At 36.0% G+C, this 19,714-nt stretch overlaps 1 protein-coding gene across 1 annotated transcript; it reads right to left on the reverse strand.

Moving 5' to 3' along the window:
* Positions 1–884: 884 nt before the first annotated feature.
* LOC146160326 (excitatory amino acid transporter-like) lies at positions 885–17,055 on the reverse strand. Its single transcript, XM_083384928.1, has 11 exons — positions 16,872–17,055; positions 16,657–16,806; positions 9,233–9,443; positions 9,090–9,141; positions 3,752–3,878; positions 3,551–3,677; positions 2,828–2,921; positions 2,300–2,439; positions 2,017–2,211; positions 1,252–1,386; positions 885–1,101 (listed from the first exon to the last, which is right to left on the reverse strand). The coding sequence occupies exons 1-11, from the start codon at positions 17,053–17,055 to the stop codon at positions 885–887; spliced, it is 1,632 nt and encodes a 543-aa protein (XP_083241054.1).
* Between the last annotated feature and the right edge of the window lie 2,659 nt (positions 17,056–19,714).

The following is a 19,714-nucleotide window of genomic DNA, read 5'->3' on the forward strand; positions in this document are numbered from 1 at the left end:
GATTGTTGTATGTGAAAAACTTTCGTATACCACGTATGATATAAGAAAGACAGCAGAAAATTGCTAATTTAATTGAAGTTTCCATTCTTTGCTTTTAAGTTGCATATACTTTTGTCGTAATTACATTTTGGGTTGATTTTGATTTTTAAAGGTCCACCGGTCCGCAAAATTTGTTTAAAATTTCACCGGTCCGTAAGCTAAAAAAGGTTGAGAACCACTGCACTAGTGCGTTAATTCATCCTAATTATAATTTGGAATCGGAAAGGGATTATTTATTTACGATACAATGACCATAACACAAAGACGGTAAAACTGCACTATTTAATAGGCAAAATTTCATTTGTTCGAAATTTTAATAAGAGATGTGTATAAATACGATTTGTGTTTTGTGTGTAATTTACGTTGTAAAAGTAAATTTTAGCATTTATGTTGTTAATAAGCTAAAAATGTGTAAAATTGCCTCGTGCCCAGTTTGAAAAAGAGAACGGACCCCTCTTATACGAAATCGGATGCAACATACAACGGATCCATTTTATAGGGGCACATCCAGTCCTCCAATTATTTGCTTACTTGCTTTTTTTATTTACCATGTAAACCACAGCGAAACACAACCGCAAAATTATATACCTACGAAAAACAACACCTCGATTGGAGTTACATGCAAATTGTGGACCGTTTAACATTTTTCAAAATCGTTTATCAAAGGTTAACTAAACAATTATTTTCATTTCTAACAAAATTAAGACATTGAGTAAATCATGTCAAACAGTTGCCGAATAATTCTTAAGTCAGCTAGATTAAAACTTTGGTACTAAAAGGGAATAACGTGATGTTATACAATACGTAGTGAGACAAAATTTGAGATTAACTTTATGTTGACTTTTTTATACAGAAGAGTTTTGCTTTTGTGAGTCATCAGGGTAATTTTTTTCGCCTATTCCGGTGTGCTGTTCAGCGTTGGTGGTGTGTATACTGCTGCACTTCACACTGGATAAGCTTGGTTTTTCCTTTGTCCGGAGCAGAATATCCTTGTTTAAGTGTTGGATGATTCCGGCTCCTATGCAATCCCCGAGAACGTTAACTGACGTTCTAATGCGGTCACTATAAAATAAACACTGTTTTTATTTGTTTAACTGCTGACCATAGCTGGACAGCATAGCAGGACGTGATGGTGCTCTCAAAGGGAATTTAAACCAAGAAAAATGTTGTTAAAATTCACTATATAATCCTAATCAAAAAAATCTTACTTACAGAAACCAATCAATTGACCAAAGAATTCCTACAGCTTCGGTAGGAAGGCCAATGGCTGATAAAACTAGCAACAAAGTTATTAATCCAGCGCTCGGAATTGCAGCAGCTCCGATGCTGGCAACTGTAGCCGTGACGCTAAAACAAATTTATAGCGTAAGGAAACGTTTAGTGCTCGATATTGTTTACTTTGTAACCGAACAATATTTCTGATAACTAGGATTATTTCAACAAATTGTTTAAAAACCTCAAATACTGGTATAAATACATTTGTCCAAATCAGAAGTACACAACTGTCTGAAACAAAATTAAAGTTCGATTTGAATCTAATGCAGAAATTTAAACGCCGAAAAACGTATGTATACAGTACTAATCCATTGAAGATAATACATAAACTGTTACTACCAGCTAAGGCGTAATAATATTAATCAAAAACAGAACCTCTTGTAATTGTAATCGTTGTGGCTCGTAGTACAATATATGGAAACGAAGATATACTACAGTTAAAATATTGCTGAATGTAATTTAAAACCAAATTTTGAAAAAAAATAAACTGAAAAACAATTTTAAAAGGCTTATTACAGTTTTTGTTAATTTGTAAAATATTTTGTGAATTTGCAAACAATTTTTATTAGAAATAATTTTTAACTTAATATGTAAATTTTGACAAAATCTTGACATTTTGTGCTAAATCATAAAATAATCTCTACTGATAACTATCTGTATAAGGCAGCTTGCTGCATTACCGGGTCATGCCATTGTAATTACCTTATAGTAACAATTTGCCCAAATGACAGTGTGTAACTGTACATTTGTGCGATAGTAATTGCTGCTACTCCTTCAAGAAGAGCCGTTCCGTCCATGTTCATAGTTGCTCCAAGAGGGAGAACGAACCTTGTGATACGTTGGTCTATGTTCAGATTGTCCTCCAAACACTTTATTGTGACCGGGAGCGTACCGGCGCTGACGACAAGCAAAACAGTAAAATTTATAACAATTCCTAGAACGACATTCCTAGCTTCATGTAATAAACAATGATCTAACGTCTAACCTGGATCCAGTTCCCAGAGCAGTTAACCAAGCCTGGAATACACCAGCGTAGAATTTAAGAGGACTCTTTCGTGTAAAAACCCAAAATATTGACGGTAGAACAATAATGGCGTGTATGGTAAGTCCCGATATGACTGTGATCTATTGGGTAAATATTAAATTGGCAACTGTTAAATTACATATACTCCAGTATTGACTCGTAACATGTAGATTGTAGACTGTAGAGCATTTAGGAGCCAATGTTTACAAAAAATGAGGATAATTTGTAGATTAGATTAACCATTTTTAACCACGTCACAATTGTTTATAGCATAAAAAGATCACATGCATGACAAGAAATCAACGGGCTTAACAAAATTGCCTTAACACCTAATTGAAAAACTTTACGAATTATAAACGTTACTGATTGAAACTCAAAATATGTTTTTTTAATTTTAGCCTATATTTTTTACGTGGTACGTGCTTTACAAAGACAAGTGGTTGATCGAACTTTCGTAAGTTATTGTATGTCGTTCTACTAATCACTTACCACATAAAGACCCAACGATTCGGCTAAAACCTTAAAGGTGGACATTTTCAACAAGTTACCGGCAATTAGACTACATATTCCGATTGGAGAATACCTAAATAAAGAAATTTTATCCTTTAAACAAGTGTCTGTAATACGTTAAAAAGCTAAGTAAACTCAGCATTTGGCATCTTGTTTAAATATCAGTTAGCAATAAATAATAATACGGTACCAATTAAATAAGACGTTAATTTCTAGAACGACAGTTTATTTGAGGTCGATACTAATAGAAAAATATGAAGGTGGCGTCCAATATGTTTAAAGATATTAAATGTTATCATTTGTTATTTGCTTTCACTTTTGTTAATTCAGAACAGATTTTAGATAGATGCCAAAAAAAATCACGCGACGCGCTTAATTCTCGTATGGGCTCATTTAGATAAAAAAACGTTTTTCACTTAACGCAGAACGATAACATCTTAATATAGTACTGTGTGGCTTTGGTGTTGTAAGTTACATCTCTTCAGCTTGAAACTTTACAACAACATAAACGCACTGTGAGGTGTTCTTAATACTTCTTTATGACGTTACGTTGAAATGTAATTTTCTTAAGTCAATCCGGAAAAAATCCAGGCCTCCCCAAACAAAAATCCTGGATTCGCCCCTAGACCTAGCTATGTATAAATTAAATAGATTAACACAACTTTTGTCTTTTACAAATCTGCTTTTAGTTTTAAATCTTACCAAATTATGACTGTAATCATTTCCATGAAAATATTGTTGATGACGTTAAAAAAATGTTTAACTACTTTCGCTTCGTCTCCCATTCGTGCCAGAACCAATCCAAAAAACACACAAAACGATATAATCCCTAAAATCAAAAAAATGGGTAAATAGAAAATAGCTTAACAACAGCACACGCAAACCGGCTTTATTTATGCTTACCCAGAATGTTAGAGCTTGGGACAGTTTCCAATTCTTTTTTAATGTTAGGAATGTTTGTAAAAGATGCATTTGAAAAGTGTTTGGCACTAGAATTATTTTTCAAGTCTGAAATTATCTTGGTACGATCCTAAAACATAAATTTTTATTCTTAAAATATATTCAAAATATATCCAGGTCTAATAAGATCAAATGTTCAGTTAAACTTCGGCTCTTGTATCTACAAATAAAGATTAATTTAATTTGTAGTGTTGAGACGACTCTGTTAGGTTCCATCTTTATAGCATTGCCACGATTCTTCTGCAAAAGCTTGTTTTTGTGGCAGTCTGGCAGATACCAGTTTTGCTGTTGAATGGCTATAGCATCTCGCATTGAATTATCCACAGTTTTAGAACCATCGGTACAACGGAATGAAGTTAAATGTGCATGCTAATCAACCCGGTTATCGTATAGTATACCATCGCTAGTCAGTAAACATACAACAGTACTGTTTTTCATTATTTATATTTATCTGTTTGAAATCAATCCAGGGAGTACAGGTAAGACCTTTGTTCAATACCCATTTCGCCGTTGTTACCCTATCCTGGTCTTCACGATGAATATGAATAAATACTTTAAAATAGGGTTTCCTCTTTGAACAATATGTTTCAAAGCCACAATGATCAACAATACACAGACAGTGTTTGCGGATAAATATAGAACAGTGTTTCCCAATCTTTTTTATACTACTGCCCCCTTGGGCTCCATATTACTTCATATCGCCCCCTAAATTAATGACCTAGGTGCATAACTTAAAAAATAAGGCATATAATTTACATACAACAACATTTGCGTTAAGCTACACACTGGTGCAAACGACTCTGCGGTATTGTAATTAAAATGGCTGACGATTCAACATAGTTTCATGCATACTAAAACTTAACACTACTCTGCATTTTGCGGAAAATTTAAATTGATCCCAACATAAAAAATTACTTGCGCAGGTCTAGAACAGTGCTACGTATTTTTTCCATTTGCGGTCCACCTATAGAGCTAAAAAAACAAAAATTTCTACGAAATATATGCCGACAGACAATAGACAACATCAGCAAAATTCCGAGGCAACCATTAGAATAAGAAGCGAATGATGATTAAACGCGCCGGAAGCGCCGAAAATTTTATCTATTACATGTATATGTATTCTGATTTTGCGGTTTTGCAGACTGCCTAAAATTTCTGAAGCCGGCCAGCAAAGTCTTTAAAATTGTAGCCTACCCCCTTGCAATAGCTGATTAGTTAACAGAAAAATGAATGAAACCTGGCCTTGGTCCTTTTTACTTTTTTATATACCGGTAATTTATTTTTTGAAACAGCAGCCAAGACTAATTGCACAATCACATAATGCCAATAATATATTTACAGTTGTATTTTATGGGTTTCGAGCGTATGGTTAATCTTGACTTTGGTGTAAAGTTTGGAAATATTTGTTGTCAGTTAAAAAATAAATTTTGATTTTGGATTTCCGGTGATAGAAGATAACATAGGTTTTGAAAAAGTTTTAAATCCTACGCGGAAAGTTCACTAAATTACACCTGGGGATTATCCCATAAGATTAAAATACCTGCCTTGATATGATATATGGTAATTCGACTGATTTTTTTAAACAGTACCCTTAAAAACGCAAGTAACACACCTCCGGGAACGTCGGCACACCAGATATGGTCTCGCAGTACACCGGTTGCGGAGCACTGGTCTAGAATCCTACCACATCGTTGAAACAATGATTAAAGCAACGCACATTATTTGGGTTAGGTAGTCGGTTAGTGTTTGGGTGAGGGTGAATCAAGTATTATTATTTAATAATATTGCTTAATCTACCCAAGCGTTAACCCGCACCCTAACTCAAATAATTTTCGCTGTGGTAGGATTTTGGACCAGCGCCAGATTACTTCCTTAATATACATACAATATAACTCAAGGTTATGTTATTACCAGGAAAATTCCAACTTTCTGCACCAAGATTTTAATAAAAAAACATTTTGCCGCATATAAAATGGTGAAACACAACAACAACCAACAACTTTACATAACAAAAACAATTATTACGTCAAAAGTTAACAATGGGCGGGAAACTTTTTTTCTACGAGTTCGCCATCTTTATGTAAACTTCGTTTATGAAATCGTTTATAAAATTTTATGAAAAGTATTTTTAAGGAACGCCCCCTTATGTGCGTTCAGCGCCCCCCAAATAAGACAAAGACCCAAAACGCCCCTTGTAACTCGCCAACGCCCACGTTGGGAACCTCTGATATAGAACATCGCACAGATAGTGCCAAGAAGCGCCTATGACATCTGCAAACCATGCGAAAGTTGTTTGATATCTGTGTTTTATTCAGCTAAACCGCAGGTCCTTAAAAATTCGAGTTGTGGATAATGCATATGATAAAATACGGTTTTGTCATGTTCGATAAAGGGTCGAATAACCGTATGGATTAAACCAGGGTTGTCCAACATTTTATTATAGTGGGCCGCAGGACCTATTACGTTTCAAGATTAAGTATTGCTCTTTAGAATTCTAACGGGCCTTTAGTGTTACATATATATATATATTTTACCCATACCGTACTATTAGTGCGCCCCTGAAAGCTGACAGGTACATTTTAATTAGGCTAATATTGATCGTTTGAAATACTACTTGGGAGTGAAAATGACTAGCGGGCCGCACATCAATTTCAGACGGGCCGCAATGTGGCCCGCGGGCCGCAGATTGGACATCCCTGGATTAAACATTTTGGGCCGGACATAGTTTTTGTCGAGTGTTTTTTAGGCGTAGATAACATTTTAACTGTTCTTTTATATTCTGATGAGTGATGACTTGATGACTATAGTTTGGTCAGCTCTGATTTACAGCATTTTGATGATTATTCTCCATTAATGCTGTATGTAGACGTCGTAATAAGGAGGTGCAATACTTAACATTTCAATCCGATACCCACATTTTAGACAAAAAGTATCACAATCCGATCTGATACCAATGACGTCATGTCTATGCTCAAACAAACAAACTAAATTACAATAAAACATTTAATTTTAACCCAATTATAAGCTTACCAATACCCTAACTAACCCCAAACGTCAACAGCGAAAAGGCCGATGCCAGACAGACGCCCCCCGATCGTCCCATAGCCCTACCTTAGGGTTACCAATTACCATACGTCAAGATTTTCCCTGACATGTCAGGAAATTTAGTGTTTGTTAATACAATACCAAAATTAGTTTACACTTTTGTACCATTTAATAAATAATTCTAATATTCATAGAGAGCAACTCGCGAGAAGATAAAATGTTCACGGTTGGTAAATACTGTTCTTGGTTACGTCACACTACACCATGTTTATGCCTTTTTTATCAATCATTTAGTTTTCACTTGTGAATAGAGTTTTTGCGTATTGGGTTTCTATTTGAAACTTTCACCCAGCATGTGTTCTCATTTTTCTACTGCAAATTGAATGATGGCAACCCTAAACAGCAAGATTATATATTTTTCTTTATCAAATATGGAGTTACAGGTAAACATTATTTGCCTACCGCTAAACTTACTGTGAAAACACACTTGTTTTGAGTTGTAGTCTCATCGCACCTCGAAAATGAAAATTTGGGCAACTTAGACTATGTACAAAGGCATTTGTTTACGCAGCGCGCCATTGTTTTCCATCTTTTAATATAAAAAATACGTCACGTTTTGACATAACTTTTTTACATCATTTCTGAGTTTTTTTTAAGGTCCGTGATCTGGAGTTGGCTAATTCAACCGCGGTAAATTTGTCAGGGATTTCGCGTGTTAAAATATGGCAACCCTAGCCTACCCTCTCCCTAAAGTTTCAGGCAATATTTAGACCTTATTACGATGAATTTACGACGTATTCCGACAGGTTTGGGTCTTATTCAGACGACTTATATCTTGTTCTGGCATGGACATCACTATATATTTGGCTTTATTATGTCGTTTGTCTTAATGCTATGGTATTATAGATTATTCTGCTTTACATATTGTTGCCTTGTAGGTCTTATTGTGTGTTCCCATTTAATTACCATCACTTATTAACCGACTATTTCTTGTACGTTCAAAGGTAGAAATTGCTGTATTGGATAGCAGTTCATGGCTAAAATATTTACTGTATATACTATTTGGTATCGGATCGGCACCAATACCACTATAGTATCGGACGAGTACTGATACTACCACTTAGCACTGGGCATCTGTTTCGATCCGATATTATCGGATATCCTTAGTCGTTAAGCAAGCATAAACTCCTAAATACTTTCACGAAGTTTTTTGAACATGGCCATTTTTGCGGTTTCCGGGCCAGCCAGGTTCCTCTAAGTCAGGGGTGGGCAATTATTTTTAGCCGCGGGCCGCATGAGAAACTTAAAATGTTGTGGCGGGCCGGGTCAAAAAAGGGATCTCAAATACAAGCAATATGACGTCCTACTCTGACGGTGTAAAACAAATAAGCTAACGAATTTGTTGTTACGTTTGAAAATGCAAACTTCAATTTAGATTTAGAGGGGGACGTCAATCATTGAACACAGACATAAAACGTATATTGCTTGATATATTGGCGTTCATCGAGTTGTGTGGCACGTTGACCAAAAGTTAACATTGAAATACGTTATAATTTTATAATGTTGTATAAAAAACTTACAATTTTTTTTCTTGTTTTAAAAACGTTAAGTTACCAATAGGCTATGTTACTTGCGCACAACGATCATATTGCATAGACGATATAAATCGGGAGAAACGCACAACATGACATTAACTAAATTAGGTTGACAAAATGTGAATCCGGTATATCTAAGGGTTTAGAAAACGTATTTCATTCATATTTTAAAGACGGAATACTTTCGACGCGCAAAAATATATAAATATTAGGTTAGGTTTGTTAAACTTTTGTTGGAGAGAGTGCCACAGTGCAGAGGACGCTATTTGTCTGTAAAGTTGCCAAAAAATCACGTGGAACATACAAGAAATACTGAAGAAATTCGCGCGAAAACAATTTTCGTTTTAGTATTTAAAACAGCCAAAAAATCGAATTTGTCGAGTTCTTGACTAGATCCGTCAACTTGCGCTTTTTTTCGCTTAGCCTATGTATTTTAAGGAAAATAAGCCGCGGGCCGGATTAAACTGCTTGGCGGACGGGATCCGGTCCGCGGTCCGTATGTTGCCCAGGTCTGCCCTATGTGAACCATTTTTCAAACACCAGTGTCCAGAAGGGTAACAAACATTTTTTTATTGGTCAGTCTAAGCAAATCTACTCATAATTAAAAACAACTAATTTAATTATTTAATTTACATAAAGACACCACTTACAACTTGAAAGCAGGCTGCTATAATGTTGCTCGGAAAGAGATTCCTAAATTGAAAAAAAAAATAATTAAAAATATAAATCAAAGCAAAATAAAGCAAACAAATAAAAACACAAATCAAATTTAAACTTAAAACACCTCAGCAAATCTAAAAATGTATCCAATGTTGAAACTTCTCGCTTTTCAAATTCTTCTGTACTTTTGCTTTTGCTATAATCAGGATTCCCAGGCTGAATAATTGTGACCAGAATTATTCCCAAAATAACAGCTAGGGTGGTTGTCGATATGTAGTATACAACAGCATAACCGCCAATTTTTCCGCTTTTGCCAGTATCCAAGTTCGACAAACCTGTTGACGTATTTGTTAGTGGCATTACAAAAATAGTTCACATAATGTACGGTCACTGTTATTGCATGGCAGGCATTTTCTACAGTAGTAATTTATTAGCTTTTTAAATCAATCCTTAAATGCACGATTAGTCAGAAATGTGTGGAAAAAAAAACAAGTTTAAAATAACAAATTGCGATAGGGTTATGGTTCTCCCTGTTTTGCGCACACATTCAAAATGACGAAGAGATTCAATGGACGCTCAAAACCATTTTTTTTTCGAGATTGAGTGTTCATCAGTTTGATTTAAAGTGCCATGTTTCACTGACCTTTGTTAACAGAGAAAGGACTAGGCTAGGGACATAAAAGAAACCAGAGAGATTGCGCAAAAATAGCTATTCATGTCCTAAGTCAAAAAATATTTAGTGTGAATGAACATAACAAAAAAAAACGATAAACATTTGATAAATAAAGCCTTAGAAACAAATATAATTACATATCGTTTTATGCATATTGTTACGTGTTCACTAACACATAAAACACCTAAATTAATTAATTGCCATAAGCCAAATCTTAGAGTTCATTAAGCTATATTAGAATTGATAAATAGGGTTTTAGATTACGCGTTTCAGCATTCGTTTGCCAAACATTTTCTTCGGTTGCATAATATCATATTTGATGATGGCAAGTTATCCGTATTGTGAGTGTTCGTGCATGGTCGCCTCGTTTCAAACTTGTCATTTAAGCTTTAATCTATTAATCTATAACAGTCAGTCGTGCGGGCGGTGTTCTCACACTCAGCAAAACAAGCCACTTGTTTTGCTTGCGTCTGACTCCCGCTGCAAATTGGCCTTAGAATGGCCGCTGTAATCTTAAAAGAGTGCCGGCCAGTCTTATTGGCAAAATATGACGTAACTTTCGTGTTCTTTTTCTTCCTACGTATTGGCTATATACATGTCATTTCTTACGGCTTTGCGCGCAGTCTCTAGCTAGAGGAAGGCTTTGGCGCAATCTTTCACGCAGACTTGAGCCGACGTGGCGGCAATAGGTCGTGGCGTGGCTGTCACAGTAACTTTGAAACAAATATACGTTCATAAACGCTTTTTGATAACGTTTACATTCACATTATAACAATATACTTTTGATTGGTATTTTTAGTTGTGGTTTTGACAGGCAGCATATCTGACCAGAAACCTTCGCAAACCAACAAGAACTCACGCGGTTGCGTTGTGCCAGGCAACTGTATGGGGTCAGGGGCAAGGCCCGGTACACAAGTCGCGGCGGGGCGTAACACATATCGTTTAATGTAGTAATTAAGCAAATCGTTGATCGCAGTAATGGTTTTAACAATGGTGTGTTATTCGCAGTGATTGCAAATCAATTTTTGTTTTTGGTTCACGTAAGCGAAAATTATTGGTATTTTCGTACCACTACAGGAGGTCCGCAGTGTGTACGTGTACGTAATCCCTCGGTACCTTTTCGTGCCGCCCGCGAAACAGTTATTTATTGAAACTGAAAGTAAGTGTACGTCATCAGCATAACTGGTTAACGTCAACTCAAAATGGTTCACTTTTCTTTCGACAAATAATAATAAACGGCGACGTTTATTACCGACGAGAATATGTTAGGAGTTAGGTGATTCGCATGATTTATTGTGCTGCAATTAAAATTAAGAAAGCAGTTTAAAATTTATGCGCATGGGGAATACCTAATAAATACCTTTGCTGTATTCGTAGAAGGTTTATTGCTCATAGACGTAGAAGTAAAGTAGAGTGAAAGAACGAATGACATGCACGGTATAGGGCGCAGAATGCAATCACCATTCCAACATAAACCAATAATTACTGCGCCTTAAGGACGCTAGCGAAATAGCAACGCGAGCAACGCGAGCACAAGGCGACAAGGCGACAAGGCGACAAGGCGACAAGGCGACAAGGCGACAAGGCGACAAGGCGACAAGGCGTGCATGCTGCGTGGTAGTTGACTCATAGAGTGCGACAACGAAAATACACGTACTAATTTGATACGGTGGTCGAACTCCATGACAACCTTTATGGCAAATAACGTCTGGCATTACCTAGTTTTTGTGGCCGGCAAAGCCAGTAGTCCATTTAACCAGTAAACGTGTTATTATTTCCAACGGGATCATATGGATAGGGTTGCCATATTATTGTAGGCCTACTTTTTGACACATTGTTCATACAAAACCAGTTCGCAAATAGCATAAAAATGTATTTCATCTAGGTTATCTTGACTAAACCTACACTGCACATAACAAATAACCCCCCTAAAGCGCTACATCACAAGCATGCCTTTCACCACGTGCAATACTAAACGAAGATTGTTTTTACCGGGTTTTATTATGCCAGGATCAGCGCAACATCTGCGCCGACCTGTGCGCCAAGTTTGCTAAATTACAAGCTGCGATTGAGGGGAAATAAGTTGTATCCATTGCACAGCACGTGGTCTTAGAGTATGCTTAAAGAGCATACTTTTGCGTTAACTATCATTACTTAAAAATGGAGGCTTGGAAACGTGCACGACAGTCACCATTATACCTCCTTTTAAGAATCTGCTTCAGTTAAACAAATGTCGATGTTACACCAACATCGGATATTAGCGCAGAGACCGAACAGCGAGCAACATACTGCGTATAACTCAACGTTTTTTAGCGAGTATAAAAGAAAGAAGGTTTGACTTAGCGTTGTCATTGTCGAATACACACTTGCTAATCAGTCAACCTAAACCTAAACAAATAATGAAAGAGAAAAACAATCCAGCGTTTACGGTCGACCAAACTAAAGACGAAAAACGGCGTTTTGCGCTCGATTTTGGTTTCGCATTAGATTAAGACGCGTGACCCAATTACTTAAAAAGCACGCCGCTTCGAACAGTTTGTTAAACCATGACAAAAACGAACAAAAAACGATAATATCACTTACAAAAAGGGGGGTAAGAACTCCCGCCCCCCTGTATACGCCACTGGGGGCAATGGATAGTGTATAATGTTTTTAACCTTTATAAGTAATACATATTACACTTACAAATAATACAAATAATCGCATTTTGAAATTCCAGGGGTGGCAAGTGCCCCCTTTGCCCCCCCCCCGTGCGGGCGCCCATGTTTGCACTACCATGAAAGCGTTCATAGTAGCAGTGGTTAACCAGTTATGCAAACAAGACTTCGTTAATTTCATGTAAATCGATATTTATTTTCTCAAAATGCTTCATTTACCATTGGCACTGTATACCGTTAGTCTTAATAGAACGTATGACTAACGGACCGCCTGTACGCTAAATTTCGCTCAACACATAGTACCCAAACTTTGCGTGGCGGCGCCCTACTGCAGTGATCGACAAACTGTGGGCCGCCGCCTAAATGTGGGCCGCAGAGCCATTTTTAGTGGGTCGCGAGTTACTTTTAAATAGCGTAGTGTTATAATGTAGTTGTGGGCCGCGTGTTAGTGGTACATTCATTGCACTTTATTTTAAAAGTTTGTGTGGCATAGAATTTTTAAATTAACTCAGCTTGGAAATGCCCACGTGCTAAATGTGGTCCTGGGAGACTGTCGAACTATATTTTTCAACTTAAACTTTATGTAATTGAAAAATTTTTTGCGATTCGCGCGTATATTCTTAGTTTTATAGTATGTTTTACATTAAGATATGGCAGAGTTTTGGGTACCATACAAGGCGCAAATATCTTGAATCCGCCACTTTTTCGGATTGGCTTTACGTAGTGGGCCTTCAATATCTCTAAAAAGAGTACTTTGGGCCGCGCAAAAACGTTTGCCGACCACTGACCTAATGGATCGTTTCAATTTTCTGCGTCGCATAGTGATTTCGATTAGTATCTAAAAATAACGATAATAAAGTATTTACAGACAGTTTTTAAGGGTTTGGTTTTTTGACCTCTATATGTCTTAAGAGATCGCAACGACACACTTAGAACAGTGTGTCTTAAACTGGTGAATGGTTCACCCCAGGGTGAATGAATTTTTTGCAGGGGTGAACCAACTAAAAAGGGTGAATAAGGGTGAACGAACGTTCAGGAGCATCCTGTAGTCACTAATAAACAAATTTCTGAAGTAAATCGACTACTAAACTGTTGTTTTGGGGTTTTTTTTGGCTTATTGTATGATAGTTAAGTTGGTTTGCACTGAGCGTATAAGTTAGGCCTACCATATGTCTTCTTTTCTCAAGAAAACTGAATGGTACCCCGAGGTCGCTCAAAAATGTTCAAATGTCCTCTTTTTGCATTTCGAGTTAGTTGCTTATACTTTTAACGAGACGTTTAAGCTAGGGGGGCTCAAAGCCATTCGTAGGGGGGGCGAGCTCTAAGTTAATATTTAATTATTTTGCAATGATTTTAATAGTTTCGTTTTGGTTGTACACCACTCCTACAGCGCTGTACAAACTCTGTTTTAGCCAACTTTAACATTACAACAGCCCCCCAAAAAATTGCGAATTTTCTGTTATCTAATTTTGTTTTCTTTGTTGAGCACAAAGTCTCTTTGAGTGCCATTGCATGTTTTCATTTCATCGACCGACCTATTTAATTTTAATTTTTCTAACTTACAGATAAACGATAAAAGTAACCCACCGTTTGAACTATTTTTTATCCATATTTAATATAATTGGATAACAGGATAGCAACAGGGGGACGAAATGTTTTACGAAAAGATTTAACAGTTTAGCGCCAATTTAACCAATTAAATCCAATTTTTGTTCGCGCTTCGCGCGCCCGACAACAGATGTCACTTTTTTCAAGCCGCTGCTCAAAAAAGGTGTGGGTGTGGCACGTATTTCTCAAACGTATTAATTCTATTTTTGTTTTACTTGCAGGCAAAAAAATGTCCTCTTTTTGGGTGCTGAAAATATGGTAGCCCTAGTATAAGTACAAAAGTTCGGTGACTTTGTTTGGTGCTTTTGTTGCTTTATATTTCTGGACTCCGTAGATTTGCAAAGGTAAAACTTAGCTTGAGTTGATCCTTACAAAAATCGAAACAAGTCATTTCGTGCTGTTATATATAGACGAGATAGTTTTATCATATCATGAGACAAGGGTGAATGAAATCTGAAGATAGGGGTGAACAAAACTAAAAAAGTTTAAGAAGCACTGACTTAGAAAGACTAACTAATTGTACAGCTTTAATTGTATTTCATTATAACAACTGTTTTTTTGCATTCGACAATCAGCTAATCAGTCTACAATTTAAAAAATCGTTAAAGTGTTTGCGCAATGCGCGAAAAGATGCGTTTGCGTTTGTTTGGATTAAAATCGAGTCAGCACAGTGTAATAGCGTCATCCATGATCACAATGAAAAGGTGTAAATAAAAATTTGCGACAAACGTAATCGTTAACCTAGTTTATGGTGTAATTAAAATAGGACTGATAAACGCTAGATATTATTTATTTTCAGATTTAATACTATAGTGTGAAGCACAATAAAATGAATTCAGATATACAAAGTTAGCGAAACTTCCATTGTCATGGTTCTAGTTTATGTACGGCGCCTTTAAGCTGAAAATGTTTTCCTTGAAACGGAAACTAAACATTCTAGTGCAGAGGTGGCCAACTCGCGGCTCTTCACCCAGTTATGTGCGGCTCTTACGTTCCTGTTGCACTTATAATTTTTTAAATGTTTCGATTTTTATGGATTATTGCCGGTTCCGACTCGGACTGTTTGCCTTAAGGGTATTGTACTTTAGTAACACTTTTTATACGCAAAAACTATACCCAAATAGTATTGATAAATAACACTATATCGAGAAATGTGTATTTTTTATCCAATGCGTTGCGTCTGCTTTTAAATCAAAAATTTGTCTATTTAACGAAACAAATGCACTTTTTTCCCCGCTTCGTGCGATCGCTTTGTGAGAGTGAATAGGAAATGGAGTTGTAGGCAGACTTGGACAACTAGATTTATTTTAGCTTTTTAAAATTAGATTAGAATTAAAATTAGAGCATTTCAGTTTTTCCAAATTAGATTAGAATTAGAATTACCGAATTCTTAAAAAAAAACAATTTGAACTAGAATTTAAACTAAAATTACGTTTTGTTATTCACAATCAATTATTACATTTAAATCGAGAAGCATTTTAATAGGAATGTGCATGTCAATTATGTGTGTGCTAATTTTTAAGCATTTTAGCATAGCATATGATTTTTAGTCCGTGAAAATTACGTTTCAACCAAAGAGTTTGAATTCAAATTCTTTGTTTTCACTAAGAGACTAAAAATGTCGTTGGACAAAGTAGGATTTTTGGTAAAATCCGAATTAGATTAGAACTGGAATTAGAGCACACAAGCAATTCACAAATTATATTAAAATTAGAATTATCCGCATTTTGCTCTAATTCATTTAATTAGAAAACTAGAATTATCTAGTTGTCCAAGTCTGGTTGTAGGCTATTCTTTACGTTTCATGTGTGTAAAGCGTGGCTCTTTGTGGTTAATCAAGTAACAAATGCGGCTCTTGGTATCTGATTGGTTGGCCACCCCTGTTCTAGTGTAAGACCAAGATTCGCGCATAGCACGCAAAATATTTTTATATGTAGTTAAAATAGACAAAAAATTTGGGATCGTCATCTTGCCTAGTTTGTGAAAGAGGTGGCGGGCCGGATGATTTACACTGGCGGGCCCATCCAGCCCGCGGGCCGTAGGTTGCCTATTCCTAGTTTAGAGTAAGTTGTCTTACACCAACTAATTAAAATTTCTCGCCAAAGTCACTTGCCAGACGGGTGAGTGGTTTGGTGACTCGCCCGAACGAAATAACACTCGCTTTGGCGAGCGGGCGAGTGCAAAAACCAAACCCTGCTGAATCAAATCACAGATCACACTAAATTTTCTTTGGTATTATTATATAAAACTTTGAGAGGTAGAATTGATTAATATATACAAACTATCAAAACGCTAGTATAAACCTAACTTTCAGCATGCTATCTATACATCTTGGTATTTTTTATAAGCTATGTGCGGTTGTGTTTTTTGTTGTTTCTATCGCCTTGGTGCATCACCTGGCCAGAAAACTTTTCCTTAAGCGTCGTAAGAACAAAGTTAAATAAACACTGGGTTACACTAAGATTAAACATTTAATCTAATGGTCGTACTATTTCGTTGTTCGTTATTTCAAGATTTGAAAATTAATGGTGAATCAAACTATTATTTTTATGAGACTATAAGGTCACTAAGATATTCAACTCTACTAAAAGTACTATATTTTCCATTTACCTGTAATAACACTTGTGATGATGATAGGGATTATTAACATTTTTAACATTCTCATTAGAAGCTCGCCAGGAAACATAATCAGCATTACTGTGTCGCTTGTTGGATTTGATCTGCGTATACCGAATCCCAAAAGCAATCCCAAGGAAACACCTATTAATTACAATATGGCCGTTAATCCTATTTTTACTTAAGATAGATGCTTTAATTGTAATCACCTGTTATTGTTAAAATGATGAGCAAACTTTCGTAGCTAAAGCTCATTCTTTTTCCTCGAAATCGAACACTGAAGTTCTTTGGTTTGCCTGGTGGTGTAACTTCGCACTTCTTATTAAATGTAAGCAAGTTGCCACATTCTGGTCGTACATGTATAACATCGTTAGAGTTTTCAACGTTTGACATATTCACATAAAATTTGATCTGCATTTAGAAAACATACTCGTAATAAAATACTAACAGCAGCTTTATGGCGTAGGCTAAAAGTGCAACATTTCTAGTCTGCTCACTTTCTTATAGACAGCAAGATATAAGAAACCTTACAGAAAGTAACGTATGAGAAGAAACCACGTAAATAGAATTCCATGTAAGGTGGCGTCAATCGCATTCCAAAAAGAACTACGTAATCCTAAACACTAGTTTACTATAATCCGTACATACCTTAGGTCTAAATAGTATTTTTTTAGGTCTAATAGTATTTTATAAATGACCGAAAACCCGAAACAAATACTTTATTTAAGTATGATTACAACTGATAGGAAATAGAAACATTTTAGTTTACAAACGCTAGGCTTCTGATGATGTTTTAATCAAATAACAAGCGACAAACGTACTATTTGAAGTGCCCAATTTTCGAAAGGACTCTTATCGACGTACTGCCCCTAGTTTATAGACTATGACAAGTGAAGAGAAAAATTAAAAAAAAGGCAAAGCAAATAGATGGAATCACAAGTAGCTGGTCGCCTGGACGCCTGGTGTTTGTAAAAAAAGGCAATTTTGTTTTGAATTAAATTGCATGCAAAACAGAAAACTCGAAGGACATTTTTTAGCGAGAAAGAAAGTTAATTTGTTGTACTTTTAAATATATACTGAACATATGTATATGCAATTACACATTATTAATTATTATTGCTTGTATTCCAAATTAGACTTTCGTTTTGTTGGACGGTTGAAAACAGCGTTGTAGATGTCCCTAAAATAACCCAAATCTGATCAATGATTGCAGAAATACTGACTGGAATACGCAATAAGATTAAAAATGTGATGTACAATAAACACATTTGTTTCCACATCGATATACCATAGCACGAGTGTATGTTTCACCACTTATTTTTAAACTAGGATAGAAGCCCTACACATAAAACATAATTGTCCGAGGTACAAGTATAAAGGACAAAAAGTGATTGCAGCAGGACCCTCTTCTCTCTGAATGCAATTCCCTTTTTGATTGCCAAACGCCGAATTTCAATCCGATATTTGTCAGGGGATTAACGTTCTTGATTAGATTGGAATTTGAATATGTGTGATTGCGAATGTTAATTAACATAATACACTTTAATACATGCTTTATGTTTAGCTATGTATTATGATTTATACTATGTATTATGATTTTATACCCCTAAATTGGTGTTTAATCAGAAAACTCGGTTTGTAGAATACTATACGGTAATAATAGAATCAAAATATACTGGTCTATCATTTGTGAAACCAACGTATTTATGAAATATCACCGCCTATTAATATGACAGGCGTTTACGCAATAAAAAGATGATTAGTATTTTTTACATACCTAAGTTAATAATACTAGTATTGTAGGTAAAAAAAAATACTGCTATATTTGTTGTGTAATTCCAAATTTCTAACTTTTCAATCAAATCGGCGAACGGCTAGAACTGTCCCCTGTTTCGATGCAAAGCAAGACGAATCCAGTGGCTTCCGAACCTCTGGTTTCGATGAAAAGAAATAGGATTGGATTAACAATCGATGTCAATTATCAAGGGTCGTCCAATATAATTGACACGTCAACACACTCGCGCCTGCTGCGACTAGATTGAACTGTCAAAACAATCTTTTGTTTAAATGCATCCGGACTGTCCCTTTCAGGCAATATGAGAAGGGGGTCATTAAAGATAGCTGCAAACCATAAAGCCTGGATGCAGAGAAACCTTATTTATCCAATTTTATTAGGTTTGTACCTCCTCGCGCAACTCATGATTGATAAGACAATATATTTATTTTTGTAATATATGGTTGATCATAAAGACAATTTTCAGAAACAAATCTTAAAAGTATTGTTTAGCTTAAGGGGTATAATTTTTCAACCATAGGGGATTGCAATACGTCGTGATTTTCCCTGACATGTCAAGGAATTTAATAGTGTAAAATCTGCGCCAGGGAGATATGGCAAATTCTGCTTTTTCGTCTGGGATTCAACCATACTGTATAGCAGTGGTCTCCAAACTTTGTAATACGCGACCCCATTTAAATAAAATGAAATCAGAATTTACATTGCGACCCCAGTTTGTTTTTTTAGATTACATAATTCCAGAAAAGCTGTGGCTACACATGTGCACCAAAATAATTGTTAGGAAAGTTTAATTCAACATATGAATTTAAATTTAGCAAACGAACGAACATAAAAAATGCTTTGTTTCACCAATAAATTGCAGTTCAGTGGCATGGGTGCGCCTGCAAAGTGTCCACTAGTTTTGCAAACGCGGCTCAACTTTGCATAAGCATAATCGGATTTAATGGTCTACTCTCCAGCGATTCCGATATTTCGTTTTTGATATGCCCATTGCGCTGGATCTCGCTTCACAAAGCCATGCGGTTGAAAACGGAATAAGTAGTCTAAAAAAATAGACAGAATCGGGTACGCATCGAAGTCCAAAATTAAATATTTGACGACAGAGAATTTTCTTTAGACGAGTTATACTTGCGGTTTCTGTAAACTCTTCCACAACAGGGAGAGGCAGCTTTGGCAAACCTATGACACAAAAAGGAAATATTAACCAGTTTTGTTCATTAGACCGCGTCAGGTTGTCATCGTAGTAGTTCTCACAGT

Source organism: Ascidiella aspersa, chromosome 3 (genome assembly GCF_963924565.1).
Source record: "Ascidiella aspersa chromosome 3, kaAscAspe10.2, whole genome shotgun sequence".
NCBI classification, from domain to species: domain Eukaryota; kingdom Metazoa; phylum Chordata; class Ascidiacea; order Phlebobranchia; family Ascidiidae; genus Ascidiella; species Ascidiella aspersa.